The sequence below is a fragment of the Coregonus clupeaformis genome, chromosome 11 (genome assembly GCF_020615455.1).
Source record: "Coregonus clupeaformis isolate EN_2021a chromosome 11, ASM2061545v1, whole genome shotgun sequence".
NCBI classification, from domain to species: domain Eukaryota; kingdom Metazoa; phylum Chordata; class Actinopteri; order Salmoniformes; family Salmonidae; genus Coregonus; species Coregonus clupeaformis.
In genome coordinates this window covers 35141029-35163129 of record NC_059202.1, presented here as the reverse complement: position 1 = coordinate 35163129, position 22101 = coordinate 35141029, and the positions used below count along the sequence as shown (strand labels likewise).

The 22101-nt window shown below is 47.1% G+C and overlaps 1 protein-coding gene across 2 annotated transcripts in view; it reads left to right on the top strand.

The window, feature by feature from the left end:
* Window positions 1-21062, top strand: part of arid3a (AT rich interactive domain 3A (BRIGHT-like)) — a 65408-nt gene extending 44346 nt beyond the window's left edge. For both annotated transcript variants that reach the window (XM_041890394.1, XM_041890395.2), the window contains exons 4-9: window positions 14377-14449; window positions 15915-16098; window positions 16269-16519; window positions 16910-17176; window positions 19186-19275; window positions 19465-21062. In XM_041890394.1, coding sequence (XP_041746328.1) covers window positions 14377-14449; window positions 15915-16098; window positions 16269-16519; window positions 16910-17176; window positions 19186-19275; window positions 19465-19598 — 999 coding nt within the window. In that variant the 3' untranslated portion in view covers window positions 19599-21062. The remainder of the gene's footprint in view (window positions 1-14376; window positions 14450-15914; window positions 16099-16268; window positions 16520-16909; window positions 17177-19185; window positions 19276-19464) is intronic.
* The last annotated feature ends 1039 nt before the right edge of the window (window positions 21063-22101 follow it).

Here is a 22101-nt window from a genome sequence, read left to right as displayed (position 1 = left end):
GAGGGGGCCAACTAAAGGAACTGGTGGTTGATAGAGAGAGGGTGAGGTGGGGAAGGGAACCTGATTGGTGGGTTCCTCTCGTACCTTGTGTCAGGAACGTCAACCATTTATAGCTCTCTGGCTTTGCCTAAGTAGATTGATACTGCTTGTCAGCGAGGGTGTCACTAATCTTGTTGACCCCTGGTTAAAGGTCATCCCAAACTATACGTCGGATTCAGTATTTTACGATTATTACATGTCACACTGTGCCCAAATATACATCTTGATATTAACCTGAACAGATTGTACAATTTGCTTCTGTTCTGTCGTCACATTCTGCGATTGGCTTGAGAGGAAATATCAGCCGACATTGGCTACGTCAACTGCAGTGGTGTATTTGATCTGAGCATGTACCAGCACCAGCAGCGCAAGCCTCCCTCTATGCTTAGGCGCGAGTGAAATGAGTTCGGAAAAACGGAAAGTATGCATCTTAGAAATACAAACTTTATATGTCCGAACTCAGAATCAAATAGGTTTCCCAAAAATAACATGTTCGCTGTTGTCACGTCTCCTCCCATTGCTCCCCTCCGGCGCTCTGATTCGCCGGTCTACTGAGCCACCGGTCTGAGCACACCACCTCGGCAACACTGGAATGGAAACCCAACGCACCCTAATCACCTCCAGCGCACCTGCACCTCATCATCTCATCAACACCCCTATATAGCCCTGGACTGTTCAGTGTTGTGTTGTGTGTGATTGTTAGTGTCATGTCGTGTACTCGCTCTTTGTTGTTCTCTTGCTCAGTGTTAAGGAAACCTTTACATTGTTGATTCCTGCATCTGCGTCCTGCCTCTTCGTATCCTCAGTACTCGTCACAGAATCACACACACCAATCACGAAGATGGATGCAGCAGGTAATCGTCCTGGAGTTTCCCAGCGCCTCGACCAGCACCAGCAGCAGATTGCCCAGCTGAACGCCGCCATGCTGGAACTGCTCCAAACGCTGCATAAACTGACCATCGCTCCGGTTCCACCTCAGGGAGCGGCGAGTGCACCCAGTCCACCTCCTCCCGTGCTATCACCAACGTCTGAGAGACCTCTCGCCCTGCCAGAGCGCTATTACGGGTAAACTACAAATGTAAAGGCTTCCTTATGGAAGCCGCCCTGCCTCCGAGTCCTCACCCATGGAGGTGGGCAGCACCCCCTACACCACAACGGACCACAGATCTCCTGGCGGCTCCCTATCTAGGCGGTATAACTCCCGTCGCCACTCCGTGAGTGTTCCGTTATCACCTGTCACCAAACCATTGTTTTTAGTTCCTTTAACGGTGAATGGTTCTCCCTTCTCTTCGCTTTCCACGGCAATGATAGATTCTGGATCAGCTGGGAACCTTATAGATAGGGAGCTGGTCTCTGAATGGGGGTTGCCCACCGTGCCACTGCCTTCTCCGCTACACGTCACCTCACTGGACAATAAACCACTTGGATCAGGCACCATTACACACGTCACTCTCACCATCACCATCACCATTCCCACACTACCGGAGCACCACGAGGAGCTGTCCTTCCACATCGTCACGTCACCCCTTCACCGGATCGTCTTGGGATTGCCCTGGCTCAGACTACACAACCCCACCATCAATTGCATCACCAAGAGGATCACAGCCTGGTCCCCCTCATGCCGAAGGACCTGCCTGCCGGTGGTTTGTTGTTCCACGTCAGTGGAGAGTCCGGAGTCCGCCCTCCAGCCCAACATTCCACGAGTACACAGATCTCTCCGATGTCTTCTCTGCCTCCAAGGCTTAGTGTCTCCCTCCTCACAGGCACTGGGACTGCGCCATTGACCTGCTGGAGGGACAACACTCCCCGAAGAGTCGCATTTACTCCCTCTCCATAGCGGAGACTGAGGCCATTTTTATTTATTTAACCTTTATTTAACCAGGTAAGCCAGTTGAGAACAAGTTCTCATTTACAACTGCGACCTGGCCAAGATAAAGCAAATCAGTGCGATTAAAAACAACAACAACACAGAGTTACATATGGAATAAACAAAAACGTACAGTCAATAACACAATAGAAAATCTATATACAGTGTGTGCAAATGTAGTAAGTTATGGAGGTAAGGCAATAAATAGGCCATAGTGCAAAATAATTACAATTTAGTATTAACACTGGAGTGATAGATGTGCAGAAGATGATGTGCAAATAGAGATACTGGGGTGCAAATGAGCAAAATATATAACAATGTAAATAACAATATGGGGATGAGGTAGTTGGGTGGGCTAATTACAGATGGGCTGTGTACAGGTGCAGTGATTGGTAAGCTGCTCTGACAACTGATGCTTAAAGTTAGTGAGGGAGATAAGAGTCTCCAGCTTCAGAGATTTTTGCAGTTCCTTCCATTCATTGGCAGCAGAGAACTGGAAGGAATGGCGGACAAAGGAGGTGTTGGCTTTGGGGATGACCAGTGAGATATACCTGCTGGAGCGCATACTACGGGTGGGTGTTGCTATGGTGACCAATGAGCTAAGATAAGGCGGGGATTTGCCTAGAAGTGATTTATAGATGACCTGGAGCCAGTGGGTTTGGCGACGAATATGTAGTGAGGACCAGCCAACAAGAGCGTACAGGTCACAATGGTGGGTAGTATATGGGGCTTTGGTGACAAAATGGATGGCACTGTGATAGACTACATCCAATTTGCTGAGTTGAGTGTTGGAAGCTATTTTGTAAATGACATCGCCGAAGTCAAGGATCGGTAGGATAGTCAGTTTTACGAGGGCATGTTTAGCAGCATGAGTGAAGGAGGCTTTGTTGCGAAACAGGAAGCCGATTCTAGATTTAACTTTGGATTGGAGATGCTTAATGTGAGTCTGGAAGGAGAATTTACGGTCTAACCAGACACCTAGGTATTTGTAGTTGTCCACATATTCTAAGTCAGACCCGCCGAGAGTAGTGATTCTAGTCGTGCGGGCGGGTGCAAGCAGCGTTCGATTGAAGAGCATGCATTTAGTTTTACTAGCTTTTAAGAGCAGTTGGAGGCCACAGAAGGAGTGTTGTATGGCATTGAAGGTCGTTTGGAGGTTTGTTAACACAGTGTCCAATGAAGGGCCAGATGTATACAAAATGGTGTTGTCTGCGTAGAGGTGGATCTGAGAGTCCACTACAGCCCCGTCTCATCGACGGGGCTGTAGTGGAACAGGTTGAGAGCTTCAAGTTCCTTGGTGTCCACATCACCAACGAACTATCATGGTCCAAACACACCAAGACAGTCGTGAAGAGGGCACGACAAAGCCTATTCCCCCTCAGGAGACTAAAAAGATTTGGCATGGGTCCTCAGATCCTCAAAAAATTCTACAGCTGCACCATCGAGAGCATCCTGACTGGTTGCATCACCGCCTGGTATGGCAACTGCTTGGCCTCTGACCGCAAGGCACTACAGAGGGTAGTGCGTACGGCCCAGTACATCACTGGGGCAAAGCTCCCTGCCATCCAGGACCTCTATACCAGGCGGTGTCAGAGGAAGGCCCTCAAAATTGTCAAAGACTCCAGCCACCCTAGTCATAGACTGTTCTCTCTGCTACCGCACGGCAAGCGGTACCGGAGTGCCAAGTCTAGGTCCAAAAGACTTCTCAACAGCTTCTACCCCCAAGCCATAAGACTCCTGAACAGCTAATCATGGCTACCCGGACTATTTGCACTGCCCCCCACCCCATCCTTTTTACGCTGCTGCTACTCTGTTAAGTAAGTATTTATGCATAGTCACTTTAACTCTACCCACATGTACATATTACCTCAACTACCTCAACTAGCCGGTGCCCCCGCACATTGACTCTGCAACGGTACCCCCCTGTATATAGCCTCCCTACTGTCACTTTATTTTACTGTATATATAGCCTCCCTACTGTCACTTTATTTTACTTCTGCTCTTTTTTTCTCAACACTTTTTTTGTTGTTGTTTTATTCTTACTTTTTTGTTTAAAATAAATGCACTGTTGGTTAAGGGCTGTAAGTAAGCATTTCACTGTAATGTCTGCACCTGTTGTATTCGGCGCATGTGACCAATAAAATTTGATTTGATTTGATTTGATCATTGATATACACAGAGAATAGAGTCGGCCCAAGAATTCAACCCTGTGGCACCTCCATAGAGACTGCCAGAGGTCCAGACAACAGGCCCTCCAATGCGGTGATTGACAGAGTCAAAAGCCTTGGCCAGGTCGATGAAGAAGGCTGCACAGTACTGTCTTTTATCAATCGCGGTTATTATATCGTTTAGGACCTTGAGCGTGGCTGAGGTGCAACAATGACCAGCTCGGAAACATTTACATTTACATCATTTAGCAGACACTCTTATCCAGAGCGACTTACAAATTGGTGCATTCAACTTATGATAGCCAGTGGGACAACCACTTTTTTCTATTTTATTTTTTATGGGGGGGGTTGAAGGATTACTTTATACTATTCCAGGTATTCCTTAAAGAGGTAGGGTTTCAAGTGTCTCCGGAAGGTGGTCAGTGACTCCGCTGTCCTGGCGTCGTGGGGGAGCTTGTTCCACCATTGGGTTGCCAGAGCAGCAAATAGCTTTGACTGGGCTGAGCGGGAACTGTGCTTTCGTAGAGGTAGGGGAGCTAGCAGGCCAGAGGTGGATGAACATATTGCCCTCGTTTGGGTGTAGGATCAGAGCCTGAAGGTAAGGAGGTGCCGTTCCCCTCACAGCTCCGTAGGCAAGCACCATGGTCTTGTAGTAGATGCAAGCCTCAACTGGAAGCCAGTGGAGTGTGCGGAGGAGCGGGGTGACATGAGAGAACTTGGGAAGGTCGAACACCAGATGGGCTGCGGCGTTCTGGATAAGTTGTAGGGGTTTAATGGCACAGGCAGGGAGCCCATCCAACAGCGAGTTGCAGTAATCCAGACGGGAGATGACAAGTGCCTGGATTAGGACCTGTGCCGCTTTCTGTGTAAGGTAGGGTCGTACTCTGCGAATGTTGTAGAGCAGTGGCGCAGTGGTCTAAGGCACTGCATCGCAGTGCTAGCTGTGCCACTAGAGATCCTGGTTCGATCTGTCGTAGCCGGCCGCGACCGGGAGACCCATGGGGCGGCGCACACAATTGGCCCAGCGTCGCCCAGGGTAGGGGAGGGATTTGGCCGGCAGGGGATGTAGCTCAGTTGGTAGAGCATGGCGTTTGCAACGCCAGGGTTGTGGGTTCGATAAAATAATGTATGCACTAACTGTAAGTTGCTCTGGATAAGAGCGTCTGCTAAATGACTAAAATGTAAAATGTAATGAACCTGCAGGATCGGGTCACCGCTTTGATGTTAGCGGAGAACGACATGGTGTTGTCCAGGGTCACGCCAAGGTTCTTTGCACTCTGGGAGGAGGACACAATGGAGTTGTCAACCGTGATGGCAAGATCATGGAGCGGGCAGTCCTTCCCAGGGAGGAAGAGCAGCTCCGTCTTGCCGAGGTTCAGCTTGAGGTGGTGATCCGACATCCACACTGATATGTCTGCCAGACATGCAGAGATGCGATTCGCCACCTGGTTATCAGAAGGGGGAAAGGAGAAAATGAATTGTGTGTCGTCTGCGTAGCAATGATAGGAGAGACCATGTGAGGATATGACAGAGCCAAGTGACTTGGTGTATGGAGAGAATAGGAGAGGGCCTAGAACTGAGCCCTGGGGGACACCAGTGGTGAGAGCACGTGGTGCGGAGACAGATTCTCGCCACGCCACCTGGTAGGAGCGACCTGTCAGGTAGGACGCAATCCAAGAGTGAGCAGCGCCGGAGATGCCCAACTCGGAGAGGGTGGAGAGGAGGATCTGATGGTTCACAGGAAACCAGATTGCATAGCGGAGAAGGTACGGTGGGATTCGAAGTGGTCTGTGATCTGTTTGTTAACTTGGCCTTCAAATACTTTCGAAAGGCAGGGTAGGATGGATATATGTCTGTAACAGTTTGGATCTAGAGTGTCACCCCCTTTGAAGAGGGGGATGACCGCGGCAGCTTTCCAATCTCTGGGGATCTCAGACGATACGAAAGAGAGGTTGAACAGGCTAGTAATAGGGGTTGCGACAATTTCGGCGGCTAATTTTAGAAAGGAAGGGTCCAGATTGTCTAGCCCAGCTGATTTGTAGGGGTCCAGATTTTGCAGCTCTTTCAGGACATTAGCTACCCGAATTTGGGTGAAGGAGAAGCGGGGGGGGCATGGGCAAGTTGCAGCGGAGGGTGCAGAGCTGGTGGCCGGGGTAGGGGTAGCCAGGTGGAAAGCATGGCCAGCCGTAGCAAAATGCTTATTGAAATTCTCGATTATCATAGATTTATCGGTGGTGACAGTGTTTCCTAGCCTCAGTGCAGTGGGTAGCTGGGAGGAGGTGCTTTTATTCTCCATGGACTTTACAGCGTCCCAAAACTTTTTGGAGTTAGTGCTACAGGATGCACATTTCTGTTTGAAAAAGCTAGCCTTTGCTTTCCTAACTGATTGTGTATATTGGTTCCTGACTTCCCTGAAAAGTTGCATATCACGGGGGCTGTTTGATGCTAATGCAGTATGCCACAGGATGTTTTTGTGCTGGTCAAGGGCAGTCAGGTCTGGGGTGAACCAGGGGCTATATCTGTTCTTAGTTCTGCATTTTTTGAATGGGGCATGCTTATTTAAGATGAAGAAGAAAGCACTTTTGAAGAACATCCAGGCATCCTCTACTGACGGAACGAGGTCAATATCCATCCAGGATACCCGGGCCAGGTCAATTAGAAAGGCCTGCTCGCTGAAGAGTTTTAGGGAGCGTTTGACAGTGATGAGGGGTGGTCGTTTGACCGTGGACCCATTACGGACGCAGGCAATGAGGCAGTGATCGTTGAGATCCTGGTTGAAGACAGCGGAGGTATATTTAGAGGGTAAATTAGTCAGTATGATATCTATGTTTACGGATTTAGGGTTGTACCTGGTAGGTTCCTTGATAATTTGTGTGGAGAAGTATGTTGCGGAGACCCTGAAACAGGGGTTCATCAGACGCTCTACCTCTCCTGCCTCCGCCAGCTTCTTCTTCGTGGCCAAAATAGACAGAGGACTGAGGCCGTGCATTGACTACCGGGGGCTGAACGCAGTCACCACCAAGTACCTGTACCCCCTCCCTCTGGTTCCGTCGGCCATCGAGCAGCTGCGAGGGGCCCGGTACTTTACCAAGTTGGACCTGAGGAGTGCCTACAACCTGATCCGAATCCGGGAAGGAGACGAGTGGAAGACAGCATTCAGCCCTACCTCAGGCCACTATGAATACTACGTCATGCCCTACGGCCTCGCCAACGCACCTTCTGTGTTCCAGACCTTCGTCAATGACGTGTTCCGAGACATGCTGAGTAGACAGGTGGTGGTGTACATCGACGATATCCTGATCTACTCGGCTACGTTCGAGGAGCACGTCAGGGACATCAGAGCGGTCCTACTCCGCCTCCGGGAACACAGCCTGTTGGTGAAGCGGGAGAAATGCTGGTAGAGCACAGCGCTTGTAACGCCAGGGTAGTGGGTTCGATCCCCGGGACCACCCATACACAAAAATGTATGCACGCATGACTGTAAGTCGCTTTGGATAAAAGCATCTGCTAAATGGCATATTATATATTATTATATTATAAATGCGAATTCCACCAACAGGCCATCTCCTTCCTGGGATACAGGATCAGTCCTCAGGGGGTGTTCATCAAAAGAGCGAAGACTGACGCCGTCAGGTCATGGCCAGTCCCCACCACCATCAAGGGCCTACAGAGTTCCTGGGCTTCGCAAATTTCTACCAGCGTTTCATCAGGTCCTTCAGCTCCATAGCCGCCCCACTCACCTCTCTCCTTAAGGGGGGGCCTCAGAAGCTGGCCTGGAACCCTGAGGCTGACGCTGCCTTCAAGAGGCTGAAGGAGAGGTTCACCACAGCGCCCATTCTAAAACACCCAGATCCAGCTCGTCCTTTCATCCTGGAGGTGGACGCATCTGAGGAGGGCGTGGGTAGGGTCCTCTCCCAGCGGCAAGGTAAGCCAGAGAAAATGTATCCCTGTGCCTTTTTCTCAAAAAAGCTTACCCCCGCAAAGAGGAACTATGGAGTTGAAGACAGGGAGCTGTTGGCGGTGGTCCTCGCTCTGGAGGAATGGAGACACTGGCTGGAAGGCGCAGTCCATCCATTCCGGATTCTCACTGACCAACTGAAATTGGAGCACATACGGGCAGCGAAACGGATGAATTCTCGTCAAGCCAGGTGGGCCCAATTTCTTACTCGCCTTCAGTTTATTCTGTCCTACCGCCCAGGATCTCAGAATGTGAAAGCCAACGCACTCTCCAGGATGCACCATACCGGAGAAAGGAAGGATCTGGGGGGTCCTATCCTGCCTCCGTCTCTCATCGTGGCACCTGTCATTTGGGATGTGGACGAAGACATCCGCCTGGCGGCTCAGGAGGACCCACCGCCTGCCAACGCCCCTCCGGGGCACGTGTATGTACCCACCAGGGTCCGTGACCGCCTGCTGATCTGGGCGCACACCACCCTTACGGCAGGGCACTCCGGTACCACCCTACATTCGCTCTCACAAAAATACTGGTGGCCCACCTTGGCTACTGATGTCTCCCGCTATATCAACTCCTGTTCCATATGTGCCCAAACGAAGACACCTCGGAACGCCCCGGCAGGCAAACTAGTTCCTCTCCCAGTGCCTCAGCGACCTTGGTCACACCTGTCCATAGACTTTGTCACCGACCTCCCACGTTCTGACGGCTTCACCACAGTCCAGGTGGTCGTAGATCGGTTCTCCAAATCATGCCGTTTTTTGCCATTAACTGGTCTTCCTTCTGCTCTCCAGGTCGCTGACGTCCTGTTTCAACAGGTCTTCCGGCATTATCGACTTCCGGAGGACATCGTCTCGGACCGTGGCTCCCAATTCACCTCCCGAGTGTGGAAGGCTTTCCTGGAGAAGATCGGGGCCACGGCCAGCCTCACTTCCGGGTATAGGCCTCAGTCAAATGGGCAGGTGGAGCGCATGAACCAGGAGCTGGGGAGGTTTCTTCGTTGCCACTGTCAGGACCGGCAGGGTGAATGGGCGAGGTTTCTTCCCTGGGCAGAATATGCCCAGAACTCCCTCGTTCACTCCTCCACGGGGCTCACTCCCTTCCAGTGCGTCCTGGGGTACCAGGCGGTCCTGGCCCCTTGGACACCCAGCCAGACCGATGCGCCCGCTGTCGACGAGTGGTTCCGCAGGGCCGGACAGGTCTGAGACGCTGCCCATGTCCATCTCCAGAGGGCCATTCGTTGGCAAGAATCCTTTTTCTTGTAAAGCATGTAAACATTTAAATCAAACCCTTCTATTAGTCTGACTATTCATAATAATCGTATTATTGTGTGCATACTCAGTGCCGGCCTTGTTCCTATTGGTCTGTTAGACTACACGATAAACGCTCAACATTTCTGACCCTGCCAGAACATTGTCTGAGCTTACAACCGCATGTAGTGGAGAAGATGGCTGCTGTTTTACAGCCCTCTAACCAATTGTACTATTATGTGTGTTTTTTCACGTTATTTGTATTTTATTCTGTACATAATGTTTCTGCCACCGTCTCTTATGACCAAAAAGAGCTTCTGGATATCAGGACAGTGATTACTCACCTCGTATTGGACGAATATTTTTTCTTCAACGAGTCGGACGCGAAGGATATTCTACAGACACCCGACAAGGCCCAAATCCCCGTCATTCGCATGAGAAAGAGACAGAGATATCGTGGACGTAGGTCGGGATGCCTTGTAAGGATCCGACAGCGAGCGAGTAAACTGCCTCTTCCATCAATCCTATTAGCCAATGTTCAATCATTTGAAAACAAATTGGATGACCTAAGACTAAGGTTATCCTACCAACGGGACATTAAAAACTGTAATATCTTATGTTTCACTGAGTCGTGGCTGAACCACGACATGGATAACATACAGCTAGCGGGCTATACGCTACATCGGCAGGATAGAACGGCTGACTCCGGTAAGACAAGGGTTGGCGGTCTGTGTATATTTGTAAACAACAGCTGGTGCACAAAATCTTATATGCAAAAACTAAAGCAGGAAGCACCAGTGACTCGGTCAATAAAAAAGTGGTCAGATGACGCAGATGCTAAGCCACGTGACTGTTTTGCTAGCACAGACTGGAATATGTTCCGGGATTCTTCAGATAGCATTGAGGAGTACACCACATCAGTCACTGGCTTCATAAATAAGTGCATCGATGACGTCGTCCCCACAGTGACCGTACGTACATACCCCAACCAGAAGCCATGGATTACATGCAATATCCGCACTGAGCTAAAGGGTAGAGCTGCCGCTTTAAAGGAGCGGGACTCTAACCCGGAAGCTTATAAGAAATCCCGCTATGCTCGCCGACGAACCATCAAACAGGCAAAGAGTCAATACAGGACTAAGATTGAATCATACTACACCGGCTCTGACACTCGTCGGATGTGGCAGGGCTTGAAAACTATTACAGACTACAAAGGGAAGCACAGCCGCGAACTGCCCAGTGACACAAGCCTACCAGACGAGCTAAATCACTTCTATGCTCGCTTCGAGGCAAGCAACACTGAAGCATGCATGAGAGCACCAGCTGTTCCGGATGACTATGTGATCACACTCTCCGTAGCCGATGTGAGTAAGACTTTTAAGCAGGTCAACATTCACAAGGCCGCAGGGCCAGACGGACGTGTATTACCAGGACGTGTACTCCGAGCATGTGCTGACCAACTGGCAAGTGTCTTCACTGACATTTTCAACATGTCCCTGACTGAGTCTGTAATACCAACATGTTTCAAGCAGACCACCATAGTCCCTGTGCCCAAGGACACTAAGATAACCTGCCTAAATGACTACTGACCCGTAGCACTCACATCTGTAGCCATGAAGTGCTTTGAAAGGCTGGTCATGGCTCACATCAACACCATTATCCCAGAAACCCTAGACCCACTCCAATTTGCATACCGCCCCAACAGATCCACAGATGATGCAATCTCTATTGCACTCCACACTGCCCTTTCCCATCTGGACAAGAGGAACACCTACGTGAGAATGCTATTCATTGACTACAGCTCAGCGTTCAACACCATAGTGCCCTCAAAGCTCATCACAAAGCTAAGGATCCTGGAACTAAACACCTCCCTCTGCAACTGGCTCCTGGACTTCCTGACGGGCCGCCCCCAGGTGGTAGGGGTAGGTAACAACACGTCTGCCACGCTGATCCTCAACATGGGGGCCCCTCAGGGGTGCGTGCTCAGTCCCCTCCTGTACTCCCTGTTCACCCATGACTGCATGGCCAGGCACGACTTCAACACCATCATTAAGTTTGCCGACGACACAACAGTGGTAGGTCTGATCACCGACAATGATGAGACAGCCTATAGGGAGGAGGTCAGAGACCTGGCCGTGTGGTGCCAGGATAACAACCTCTCCCTCAATGTGATCAAGACAAAGGAGATGATTGTGGACTACAGGGAAAAAAAGAGGACTGAGCACACCCCCATTCTCATCGACGGGGCTGTAGTGGAACAGGTTGAGAGCTTCAAGTTCCTTGGTGTCCACATCACCAACAAACTATCATGGTCCAAACACACCAAGACCGTCGTGAAGAGGGCACGACACAAAACCTATTCCCCTCAGGAGACTGAAAAGATTTGGCATGGGTCCTCAGATCCTCAAAAAGTTATACAGCTGCACCATCGAGAGCATCCTGACGGGTTACATCATCGCCTGGTATGGCAACTGCTCGGCCCAGTACATCACTGGGGCCAAGCTTCCTGCCATACAGGACCTCTATACCAGGCGGTGTCAGAGGAAGGCCCTAAAAATTGTCAAAGACTCAAGCCACCCTAGTCATAGACTGTTCTCTCTGCTACCGCACGGCAAGCAATACCGGAGCGCCAAGTCTAGGTCCAAAAGGCTTCTCAACAGCTTCTACCCCCAAGCCATAAGACTCCTGAACAGCTAATCATGGCTACCCAGACTATTTGCACTGCCCCCCACCCCACCCCATCCCCCTCTTTTACGTTGCTGCTACTCTGTTTACTATTTATGCATAGTCACTTTAACTCTACCCACATGTACATATGACCTCAATTACCTCGACTAGCCGGTACCCCCCTGTATGTAGCCTCCCTACTGTTATTTTATTTTACTGCTGCTCTTTAGCTATTTGCTTTTATTTTATATTTTTCTTTAATTAACACTTTAAAAAATAAAAATAAAATACTGCATTGTTGGTTAAGGGCTTGTAAGTAAGCATTTCACTGTAATGTCTACACCTGCTGTTTTCGGCGCATGTGGCAAATACATTTTGATTTGATTTGATTTAATCAGCAGACCTAGACCCTGTCACACTGAACGAGCCAAGACGTCCGACATTACGACCTAAGAATTTGCCCACGACAGGGAGTTTATCTGTTCCCAGACATGGTAGGCCTATCTCAGGAGCCTACAGTAGGAAGGCAGGCAGATCAGACCGTTGTTAGATTGGTTGGGAGGAAAAGGAAGCACATGATGGTTTCGCTGTGGAGGAGGAGGAGTTGGAGGAAGGGAGGCAGGGAGAGAGAGAGAGACCCAAAATGAAGGAAAGCTTTGACTATGTACAGATTTATGGCTCGGCATCCTGTAATGAAGACTGGCCTTGCCTCCAGCCCTATACTTATTACCGCCCCTCCCCCGCCTAGTCATTCAGCCCCTATCCCTCTGATAATAAGATCTAACGGCAGCTTGGCATCACTAATGAGCGCTAAACGCCAGAAAGAGAATGGCCTGTTTGTGATTACACAGCAAGAGCCTGCAAAAAGTACTCCCAAATCCAGAATAAGAGTAGAGTTTTGCATTGTGTGCTCTGGCCGAACTGTTGTAACGATGAAGCATCTTGTGTAGCAGGTTTATATACACTTAACAAAAATATAAACGAAACATGCAACAATTTCAAAGATGTTTTCAATAGCTGTGCGAAGTTGCTAGATATTGGCGGGAACTGGAACACACTGTTGTACACATTGATCCAGAGCATCCCAAACATGCTCAATGGGTGACATGTCTGGTGAGTATGCAGGCCATGGAATAACTGGGACATTTTCAGCTTCCAGGAATTGTGTACAGATCCTTGCAACATGGGGCCATGCATTATCATGTTGAAACATGAGGTGATGGCAGCGGATGAATGGCACGACAATTGGCCTCAGGATCTCGTCACGGTATCTCTGTGCATTCAAATTGCCATCGATAAAATGCAATTGTGTTCGTTGTCTGTAGCTCATGCCTGCTCATACCATAACCCCACCGCCACCATGGGGCACTCTGTTCACAACGTTGACATCAGCAAACCGCTCGCCCACACGACGCCATACACGCTGTCTGCCATCTGCCCGGTACAGTTGAAACTGGGATTCATCCGTGAAGAGCACACTTCTCCAGCGTGCCAGTGGCCATCGAAGCTGAGCATTTGCCCACTGAAGTAGGTTACGATGCCGAACTGCAGTCAGGTCAAGACCCTGGTGAGGACGACGAGCACGCAGATGAGCTTCCCTGAGACGGTTTCTGACAGTTTCTGCAGAAATAATTTGGTTGTGCAAACCTGCAGTTTCATCAGCTGTCCAGGTGGCTCGTCTCAGACCATCCCACAGGTGAAGAAGCCTGATGTAGCTGGCGTGGTTACACGTGGCCTGCGTTTGTGAGACCGGTTGGACGTACTGCCAAATTCTCTAAAACGACGTTGGAGGAGGCTTATGGTAAAGAAATGAACATTCAATTCTCTGGCAAAAGCTCTGGTGGACATTCCTGCTGTCAGCATGCCAATTGTGCGTTCCCCCTTTAAAACTTGAGACATCTGTGGGATTGTGTTACAAAACTGCACATTTTAGAGTGGCCTTTTATTGTACCCAGCACAAGGTGCACCTGTGTAATGATCATGGGACCAACACTTTATATGTTGCATTTATATTTTTGTTCAGTATATGTCTTTTCAGAGAGAATTAAAATCCAATAATTAAACAAAATGTATTCTTCCGCCTCAGCTACATTATTGGTTTGGTTTGTAAACTGCACTTTTGTTTGACACGCTAGTCAGTCAAAGATACTCTCCACACCAGCGAGTGTGAATCAAACTGTTGTGAACAATCTTCATACCGCAATTGAAGTTACCACAACAGGGCACTGTATTCCCCTGAGCCATGTGCTTCACTTTTACTGTTAACTTCCACTGAACTTTCCGGACCTCCTCTCTAGACTTAATGGCATTCTAAAGCTGAGGATCCATCCTCCATTTTGGGGCAATAATAGCTCTCAACCCCCCTTGGTAATCTACTTCCAGCTGTAACCTGTTTTTATCTCTCCCCCTCCTCTTCTCTCCTCTCCTCTACAGCTCTACGAACTAGATGGAGACCCAAAGAGAAAAGAGTTTCTGGATGACCTATTCAGCTTCATGCAAAAGAGAGGTGAGCGAGTGTTGTAAAAGGAGTGGCGTATATGCAAGACAGTGCTGTACCTTTCTGGCCCAATATCTCATGCAGCAGAGCCACATTAATACAAATAAAAGCCATGACTCGATAGACTTCACTGTTTGCCTTGGTGGGTTAGTACTGAGAGGCCCTGTTCTGTTCTCTAGCCACCTGCCCCCCGCCCCTCCCCCCTTCACTGACATACGAAACACCACTCTCAGCTTTCACCTCCATGGGTGGATCTTTATTCATTTGGAGATGATTGCTTTATGGTTGGCCAAGCCTTCACTGTTCCCAGCTCGTCTAAAACTAGAGCGTACACGAGACTGCATGTATCAACTTAGGAATGTATTTACGTATATGTTTTGGCGCCGGAGTTTGTATGTTGCTCCGTGAAGTTATGGTGTTTGGTTTGGTTCAGCATTTGCATCTTTTATTAATGATCGTCACTTCGTCAGACTGTATTTGGATTTATTATGGTTCCCCATTAGCTGCTGCCAAGGCAGCAGCTACTCTTCCTGGGGTCGAGCAAAATTAAGGCAGTTATAAACAATTAAAAACATTACATTACACAACAAATTTCACAACACATTAAGTGTGTGCCCTCAAGCAAACAGCACAGCACATAGTATAATTTTGATAGTAGAAACTAGTTCTACTTTGGAAATATAAGGCCAACATGTTGAAAGTAATAGCAATAAATATTATTATGTCAAGATAGTCAGTGTGGAAAATCCAGTATTGGGTGTTTAGGGTATGTCTACACTATACACTGTGCCCTCAAACAAATGTATGGGCGTGTCTACGTGCCTAGTTGCTCAACGAATTGGACACTGCCCTCTAGGGACAATATAGGGAATTGACTAGAGACTGAGAGGAGAAAATGTTCCTGCTTTTCTTTTCATAGCTTTCTTTCAGAATTGTAAAAAAAAAGAAAAGTAATGTGTTTTTAAGGACAATAAGACCCAATACCATAACAAGAACAAAGCAGACATGGCATTGACAATTGATTATGAATTGAAGTATTGTGTGCTAAGAAAAGGTGTGATACTCTCCGTAGGAAAACAATATCCTAGAACCAGGGTTGGGTAGGTTACTTTCTAAATGGAATCTGTTACAGTTACTGCTTACCTGTCCAAAATTGTAATCAGTAGCATAACTTTTGGATTACCCAAACTCAGTAATGTAATCTGATTACTATGATTACTTTCCCCTTAAGAGACATTAGAAGAAGACAAAAAGGAACCATCAAACACATTTGGTGTGTCATCATAGTGGTCTCTGACTTGTGGTCAGACTCACTCAGGTGGAACAAACTTAAACTTGCGCCTTTTTGTCAATGCTGAATTGAATGTCATTGAGAAAACAAGGTGTCATAATGTCTTTTTTTAATCAAACATCCTTTCTGAAATAGAGTATGGTGTTAGCCACAGGCAGTGAGTTGTCTTTTCCCTGTCTCCAGGAACCCCTGTGAACAGGATCCCCATCATGGCCAAGCAGGTCCTAGACCTGTACATGCTGTACCAGCTGGTGACAGAGAAGGGAGGCCTGGTGGAGGTCATCAACAAGAAGCTGTGGAGAGAGATCACTAAAGGACTCAACCTGCCTACCTCAATTACCAGTGCAGCCTTTACTCTCAGGACACAGTGAGTACACACACACACACACACACGCACACCGAACACACATACACACTCCCCCATATAATTTGCAAACTTGTTTCAAGGTATACTTATCCATTGTAATACTGTGTTTTTCAATTAATTTCATATTTCATAAAATTATCCCAATACCAACTGAAATGTCGTTTTCACAGATACATGAAGTACCTGTACCCATACGAATGTGACAAGAGGAGCCTCAGCAACCCCAACGAGCTCCAGGCAGCTATCGACTGTAACCGGCGGGAGGGCCGCCGGCAGAGCTTCGGCAGCTCACTCTTCACCTACTCCCCCAACGGGACCCCCACCATGCTGTCCTCCCCCAAGATGTCCATGCAGGAAATGGGGATGAACGTGGTCACCAACGGAGGCCACTCTCTCGCTCCCATCCAAAAAATCAAGAAAGGTACATAAAAGGAAGTGTTCGGGTTTTGAACTTTGTATGCTCTAGTCTAGCCAATGATTAACATCAGAGTGTTGATGGATAGAAAGGTGTTTTGCTATACTCCGATATCTTTAAAGGACAATTATTCTACATTGGAATGAGGAAGATTATTTGTTGTTTTTAATTAAGATTATTTTGGTGGTTCATTCATATCACAGACATGAATAAAGCCAATGATTGAAGTGAACATGAACACAATGACAGAGTGTTGGGAGGGTTCATACTTATCACAGATTATCACAGAACGGTGAAGAGTAACCCATAACATCAGACAACAGATACTTCATTTGAAAAGCTACAACATCCCGCACCAACACTACCCTGCTCTAAACTTCTCCATCTCCCCTGTAGAAGAGGAGGGTGGCCAGCCTGTGTCCGGCTTGGGCTTCATGTCCAGGCACCCTCTGGTTGGTAATTCGGCGGCGGCGTTGCAGGTGGCAGCGGCCCAGGTAGCGGCTCTAGAGCAGCTGAGGGACAGACTGGAGGCAGGCGAGCCCCCGGAGAAGAAGATGGCCCTGCCTGCTGAGGAGCACCAGCGGCTGCTGCAGAGAGCGCTGCAGCACAATCTGCTGGCCAGGACTGCCCAGATGCCCATGAACATCCGCATCAACAACCAAGGTAGAGCCTGTTGCCATTTTAAATGCACTTTAAATCAAGTTTAATTTGATTTGAAGGGACCAAGATTGGTCCACCTTTGCTTCCCTTCAGTAAAATATATATAGTATAGTTAATTAATTAAATTAATTAATTAAATAATTAATAAAAAGGTGTGATGGGTCCGCACTCAAAAAGATGTTGCATAAAGCTTCATTCATTTTTCTATTTTATTTTATTATTTTAACTGCATCAGGGATCAGGGACCTTTCGGCTTTGCAGCCTTCTTCAGTGGGTTTTTCATTCAAAACAGTATTTGTAGGGAACACAGGTGAGCAACCGATGAGCAGAAGGTGCTTCTAATCAGGGTTGCCACCAATGTTCCCTCTAAACTGTGCGCATGCGCGGGCGTGCAGTAGCCCCAAGCGCAGAAGAAATATCAGCCCACTAAGAGAAGCACAAGATTGAACTTCACTCAACTTTCTAGAGTTTTCCGTTAGTTAACACTTACTGTGGCAATTGTGATCGATTCAACACAATATTAGCCACTTTCAATGCAACATACCGAAACAAAACGCACTATGCAAGAGATTTTGTTGTAGGCAGAACGCATCTGAGTAGGGTTCTATTGTGCACGACTCACCCTGTACTCTACACAGACCGGTGCGGCATAACCAATCAGAGCTGCAGTAGGCCTATATGCAAATAGATCATTGCCATATATGGATCTGTGCCATTTACTTTGAACTGGACTGTGTTTACAGCTGTGGTCGTGAGTAGATGCAGTTGTTTTGAGATCAAAGCAAGATCTGCATGTAGCCATGTGTGCACATTTTGTTCATATCCTTTGCTAGTTAGTGAGTTATTAGCCCAGTTTTAGATAATTTGTAGTCACCAATAGGGGTGTGATTGCTTCCTGCAAGAGCACAAAACGTGTACATTTCTAGACATCTTTGAAAAGCCAATCAGTTACAGAGCTTTTTTTTGTCTTAAAGGGGCAGTGTTGTATTTTGAGACAGGCTTGAATAAACTAAGTAGCCAATAGGCAGACGGTAGCATAATTTGTCTGGCTCTCTGTAATAATGGTATGGGAATAATGATGCATTTTATTTTGTCAAGTGGTTTCTTGCATCAAACAACACAACAACATCTTCAGTCACCTCTGTGTCTGAAGGACAAGTGGATAAACAGGTTAATGTCAAGCCATCCAAGCCTACTTGGCCACTGTTAAAACTGTAACTTAAAACTGGTACAGCCTCAGTGTTCACGGTAAACGCGCGCTGGAAGTTGCACAGAATTTTCACAACGTTTAAGTTAGAGGGAACATTGATTGCCAATCAGGGATGTGGCTTCTCTGGTCTACCTGTATACAAGTTACAGTCACTAAGAAATAAAAAGTTATAGGGTATGGGAGCAGGCACAAAGGGCAATTGAGGGCATCAGGTGTGAACTATTCATGAATCAATTGCCTTAGGTGTCCGCTCACTTGGATACATTGGTAAGCTATCTCATGAATTTATATAATGTATCCAAGTGAGCGGAGTGGGTTCCGTTTGTTTGTTAGGTTGTTTCCGGAAGTTAATTAGTTTATTCAGATATTCCTTATTTCAGGTTATTAGATTGTTCAATTTATTTATAAGTTTGTTTGTGCAGTTAGTTTATATTAAGATTAAGTTCAATTTATTCGTCAATTGTACAGAAGGTTCAGCCAAAATGTGACTTCTGCTTTATCCCAACCCCTCTAAAAGACACAAACATACATATACAGGTTGGAGAGGTTAGAGCAAGGAGCTGCCACACTGGAGCAGTTGTTGTGGGGGGAGTTAAGTGACTTGCTCAGACCCAGGATTTTAACTGGCAAGCCTCCGGTTGCTGGCTCGCTTCTCTAACCGCTATGCTACCTGCTGCCCCATATGTTTGTGTAGTGAGGTTGTTCATATTTACACATTTTCCTGTGATGTTGATGCTTATATCTGCTGTTAAACATCACCTATGAGTGTGGTGTACATTACATGCTGTGTGTCTTTTCTCAGATGGCCGACAGCACTCAGCTCTCAATCTCACCACTAATGGCATGAGCAGCATCAGTATGTCAGTGGAACTCAATGGAGTCATGTACACCGGTGAGTCACCAGTCACGGAATCAACAACACGGTCTTGTGTTACCATGTTTTACTACAACTATCATTCCTGAATTCACAACATTGTTTATCAACATTGGACCTTTGTAGGTCAGGTTACTCTGACTAACTTGCTATCTTTTATTTTTGCAAAGACAGAAGTCTCACACTGGAGTTTCTGTTCCCTTGCAGGTGTACTTTTTGCTCAGGCAGCAGGGTCAGCCTCGTCAGGCCCCTCTGGATCATCAAGTAACAACAAAGCCCCTGGTGGGCACAGTGGATCCCAGCCGCTCCCCTACACACCTACCTCATCCACCCACCTTTGATGCTAACTAAAGCCAAAAACAAACCTCGTTTTCTACATAGCCTATGCCAAAAAAAACATATATACGGCAAGACAAACTGAAACTCAGACCACTTGAAGTACACTCTCAGGTCCTCTCATATATCCTTCCCTCTTTTGTTCTTTAGCCTAAATAAGTTTGAATAACCCAACAAGAAGCCAGTATATGATAGATATTTGCACAGCCTGAGAATAATTTATTTATACATAAATGTACAGATTATCTGAGAACAAAATAAAAATAATAAGTTGGAAGGGTAATGCATTGTTTAAACATTTAACACAGCTACTGACTGACAATGAAGCGTCTTCTCAAGAGGAAAAATAAGTTGTTTGTAACATTATTTTTATTACATTATTATCATTAATTATTATTCTCATTATCATCATCATCATCATCATCACTAACAATATACTCATTGCAAAAAATATATATTTAGGATTCTATAAAGCAGAACATTTTAAATTTCTTGTATTTTAAGTAGAAAAGCTTTAAAGTATGTTATTTCTTCAGGGTATAACAAAGTACCATTGTGACCTCATGCTATAGAATTCCTCTTTTACGTTTGCATGATGCAGTCGGAAACAAGTCAATCTTTGCTGAGATTTTCTATTAATTGCTCAGACACAGGTTTTTGTCTTGCATTTTTTTTCTGGTGGAAGTTAACAGGAATTTTTAGGCTTTAGAATATGTGCAGGTTTTTCTCAGGTGTCTGCCAGATTGCTGTGAAACAATAACGTTGTATTTAACTGCTATATGTTTCTGTTATAGCCACACATTATACAAATGTATTTCCTGGTTTGAGTGTTTGTTTCTCTCATGACACATTTCAACCATATTTTGTTGTTTTTCATGTAGAATTTAGTTTTCTATCAGGTTGTCTCATCAATTACCCAGGGTACTCTGTCCTTTTATAAGTAGTGGGATCATCTTCACTCTACTTAAAGCTTTTAGTTTAAAGTTTGATCACTCTGAGACGACTCAGAGTAAGGGATTGATGTAGCAGGAATTCTTAGGTCTGCAATTGTGCACCTTTAAAACTGAGGTTTGGGGCTGGAAGTAACTCTATTTAGGGGCACTCATAATGTCTCAAGAGTGCCTACACCTTGATATGTGAAATCTTCATAACGACAAAACATTAATGAGTTTAGCTACATGCTTGCATTATGTAGTGCTGCCTATATCCAAGTGCTTCTTATATTCACAGCTATACCATCAGCTTCAATCTGTTGAGTCCGAGGAGGCCAGTTTAATGACAATAGAAGATGTTACAGAGAATACTGTGGGATTGACAGATATCTGTTTCATGTGCTGTCTTTTGCTTTACTTAATTTCAGTTGTTATCAGAAGTACCGTTTGTTTGTATACAACACAGTTGCATACTAATCATGCTACTGTAGCAACACAACAATGGTTGTTCTATTAAACAATTTTCGCTGAAACGTATTAAGGAGTCTGTCCTCGCCAGCTAGACCCTGGGGGGAAAAGCTCTCTCAGAGAATGACAAAAGTCATAGCCAATTATTATCCCAGTAAATGGCTAACAATAACATAGAGCTGTGTTATGGTTGAAAGGATGGGGGTGGAAACGCCCAATCAATTCCTGCCTTTGGGTCAGCACTGCTCTTCAATTTCAGATGTTTGCAAAAGATGGGCAGGGACTCTGCTGTCCTAGCTTCAGGGGGAAGCTGGTTCCACCATTGGGGTGCCAGGACAGAGAAGAGCTTGGACTGGGATGAGCGGGAGCTTCCCTGCCGTAGAGGTGGGAGGGCCAAGAGACCAAAGGTGGCAGAATGGAGTGCTCAGGTTGGGGTGTATGGTTTGAACATAGCCTGAAGGTAGGGAGGGCAGTTCATGTTGCTACTCTGTAGGCAAATACCATAGTATTGTAGTAGATGCGAGCTGCGACTGGAAGCCAGTGGAGTGTGCGGAGGAGCGGGGTGACATGGGAGAACTTGGGAATGTTGAACACCAGGCGGGCTGCAGCGTTCTGGAGAAGTTGCAGGGGTTTGATGGCACAAGCGGGGAGCCCAGCCAACAGCGAGTTTCAGTATTCCAGACGGGAGATGACAAGTGCCTGGATTAGGACCTGCGCCGCTTCCTGTGTGAGGTAGGGTCGTACTCTAATGTTGTAGAGTATGAACCTGCAGGAGCGAGTCACTGCTTTGATGTTTGCAGAGAACGACAGGGTGTTGTCCAGGGTCGCGCCAAGTTTCTTTGCACTCTGGTAGAGGGACACCGTGGAGTTGTCAACTGTGATGGAGAGGTCTTGTAGCGGACAGGCCTTCCCCAGGAGGAAGAGCATCTCCATCTTGTCGAGGTTGAGTTTGAGTTTGAGGTGGTGGGCTGAAATCCAAGCTGAGATATCTGCCAAGCACGCAGAGATGCGTGTCGCCACCTGGGTGTCAGAAGGGGAGAAGGAAATATTAGTTGAGTGTCATCCGCATAGCAGTGAGAGGAGAGACCATGTGAGGATATGACGGAGC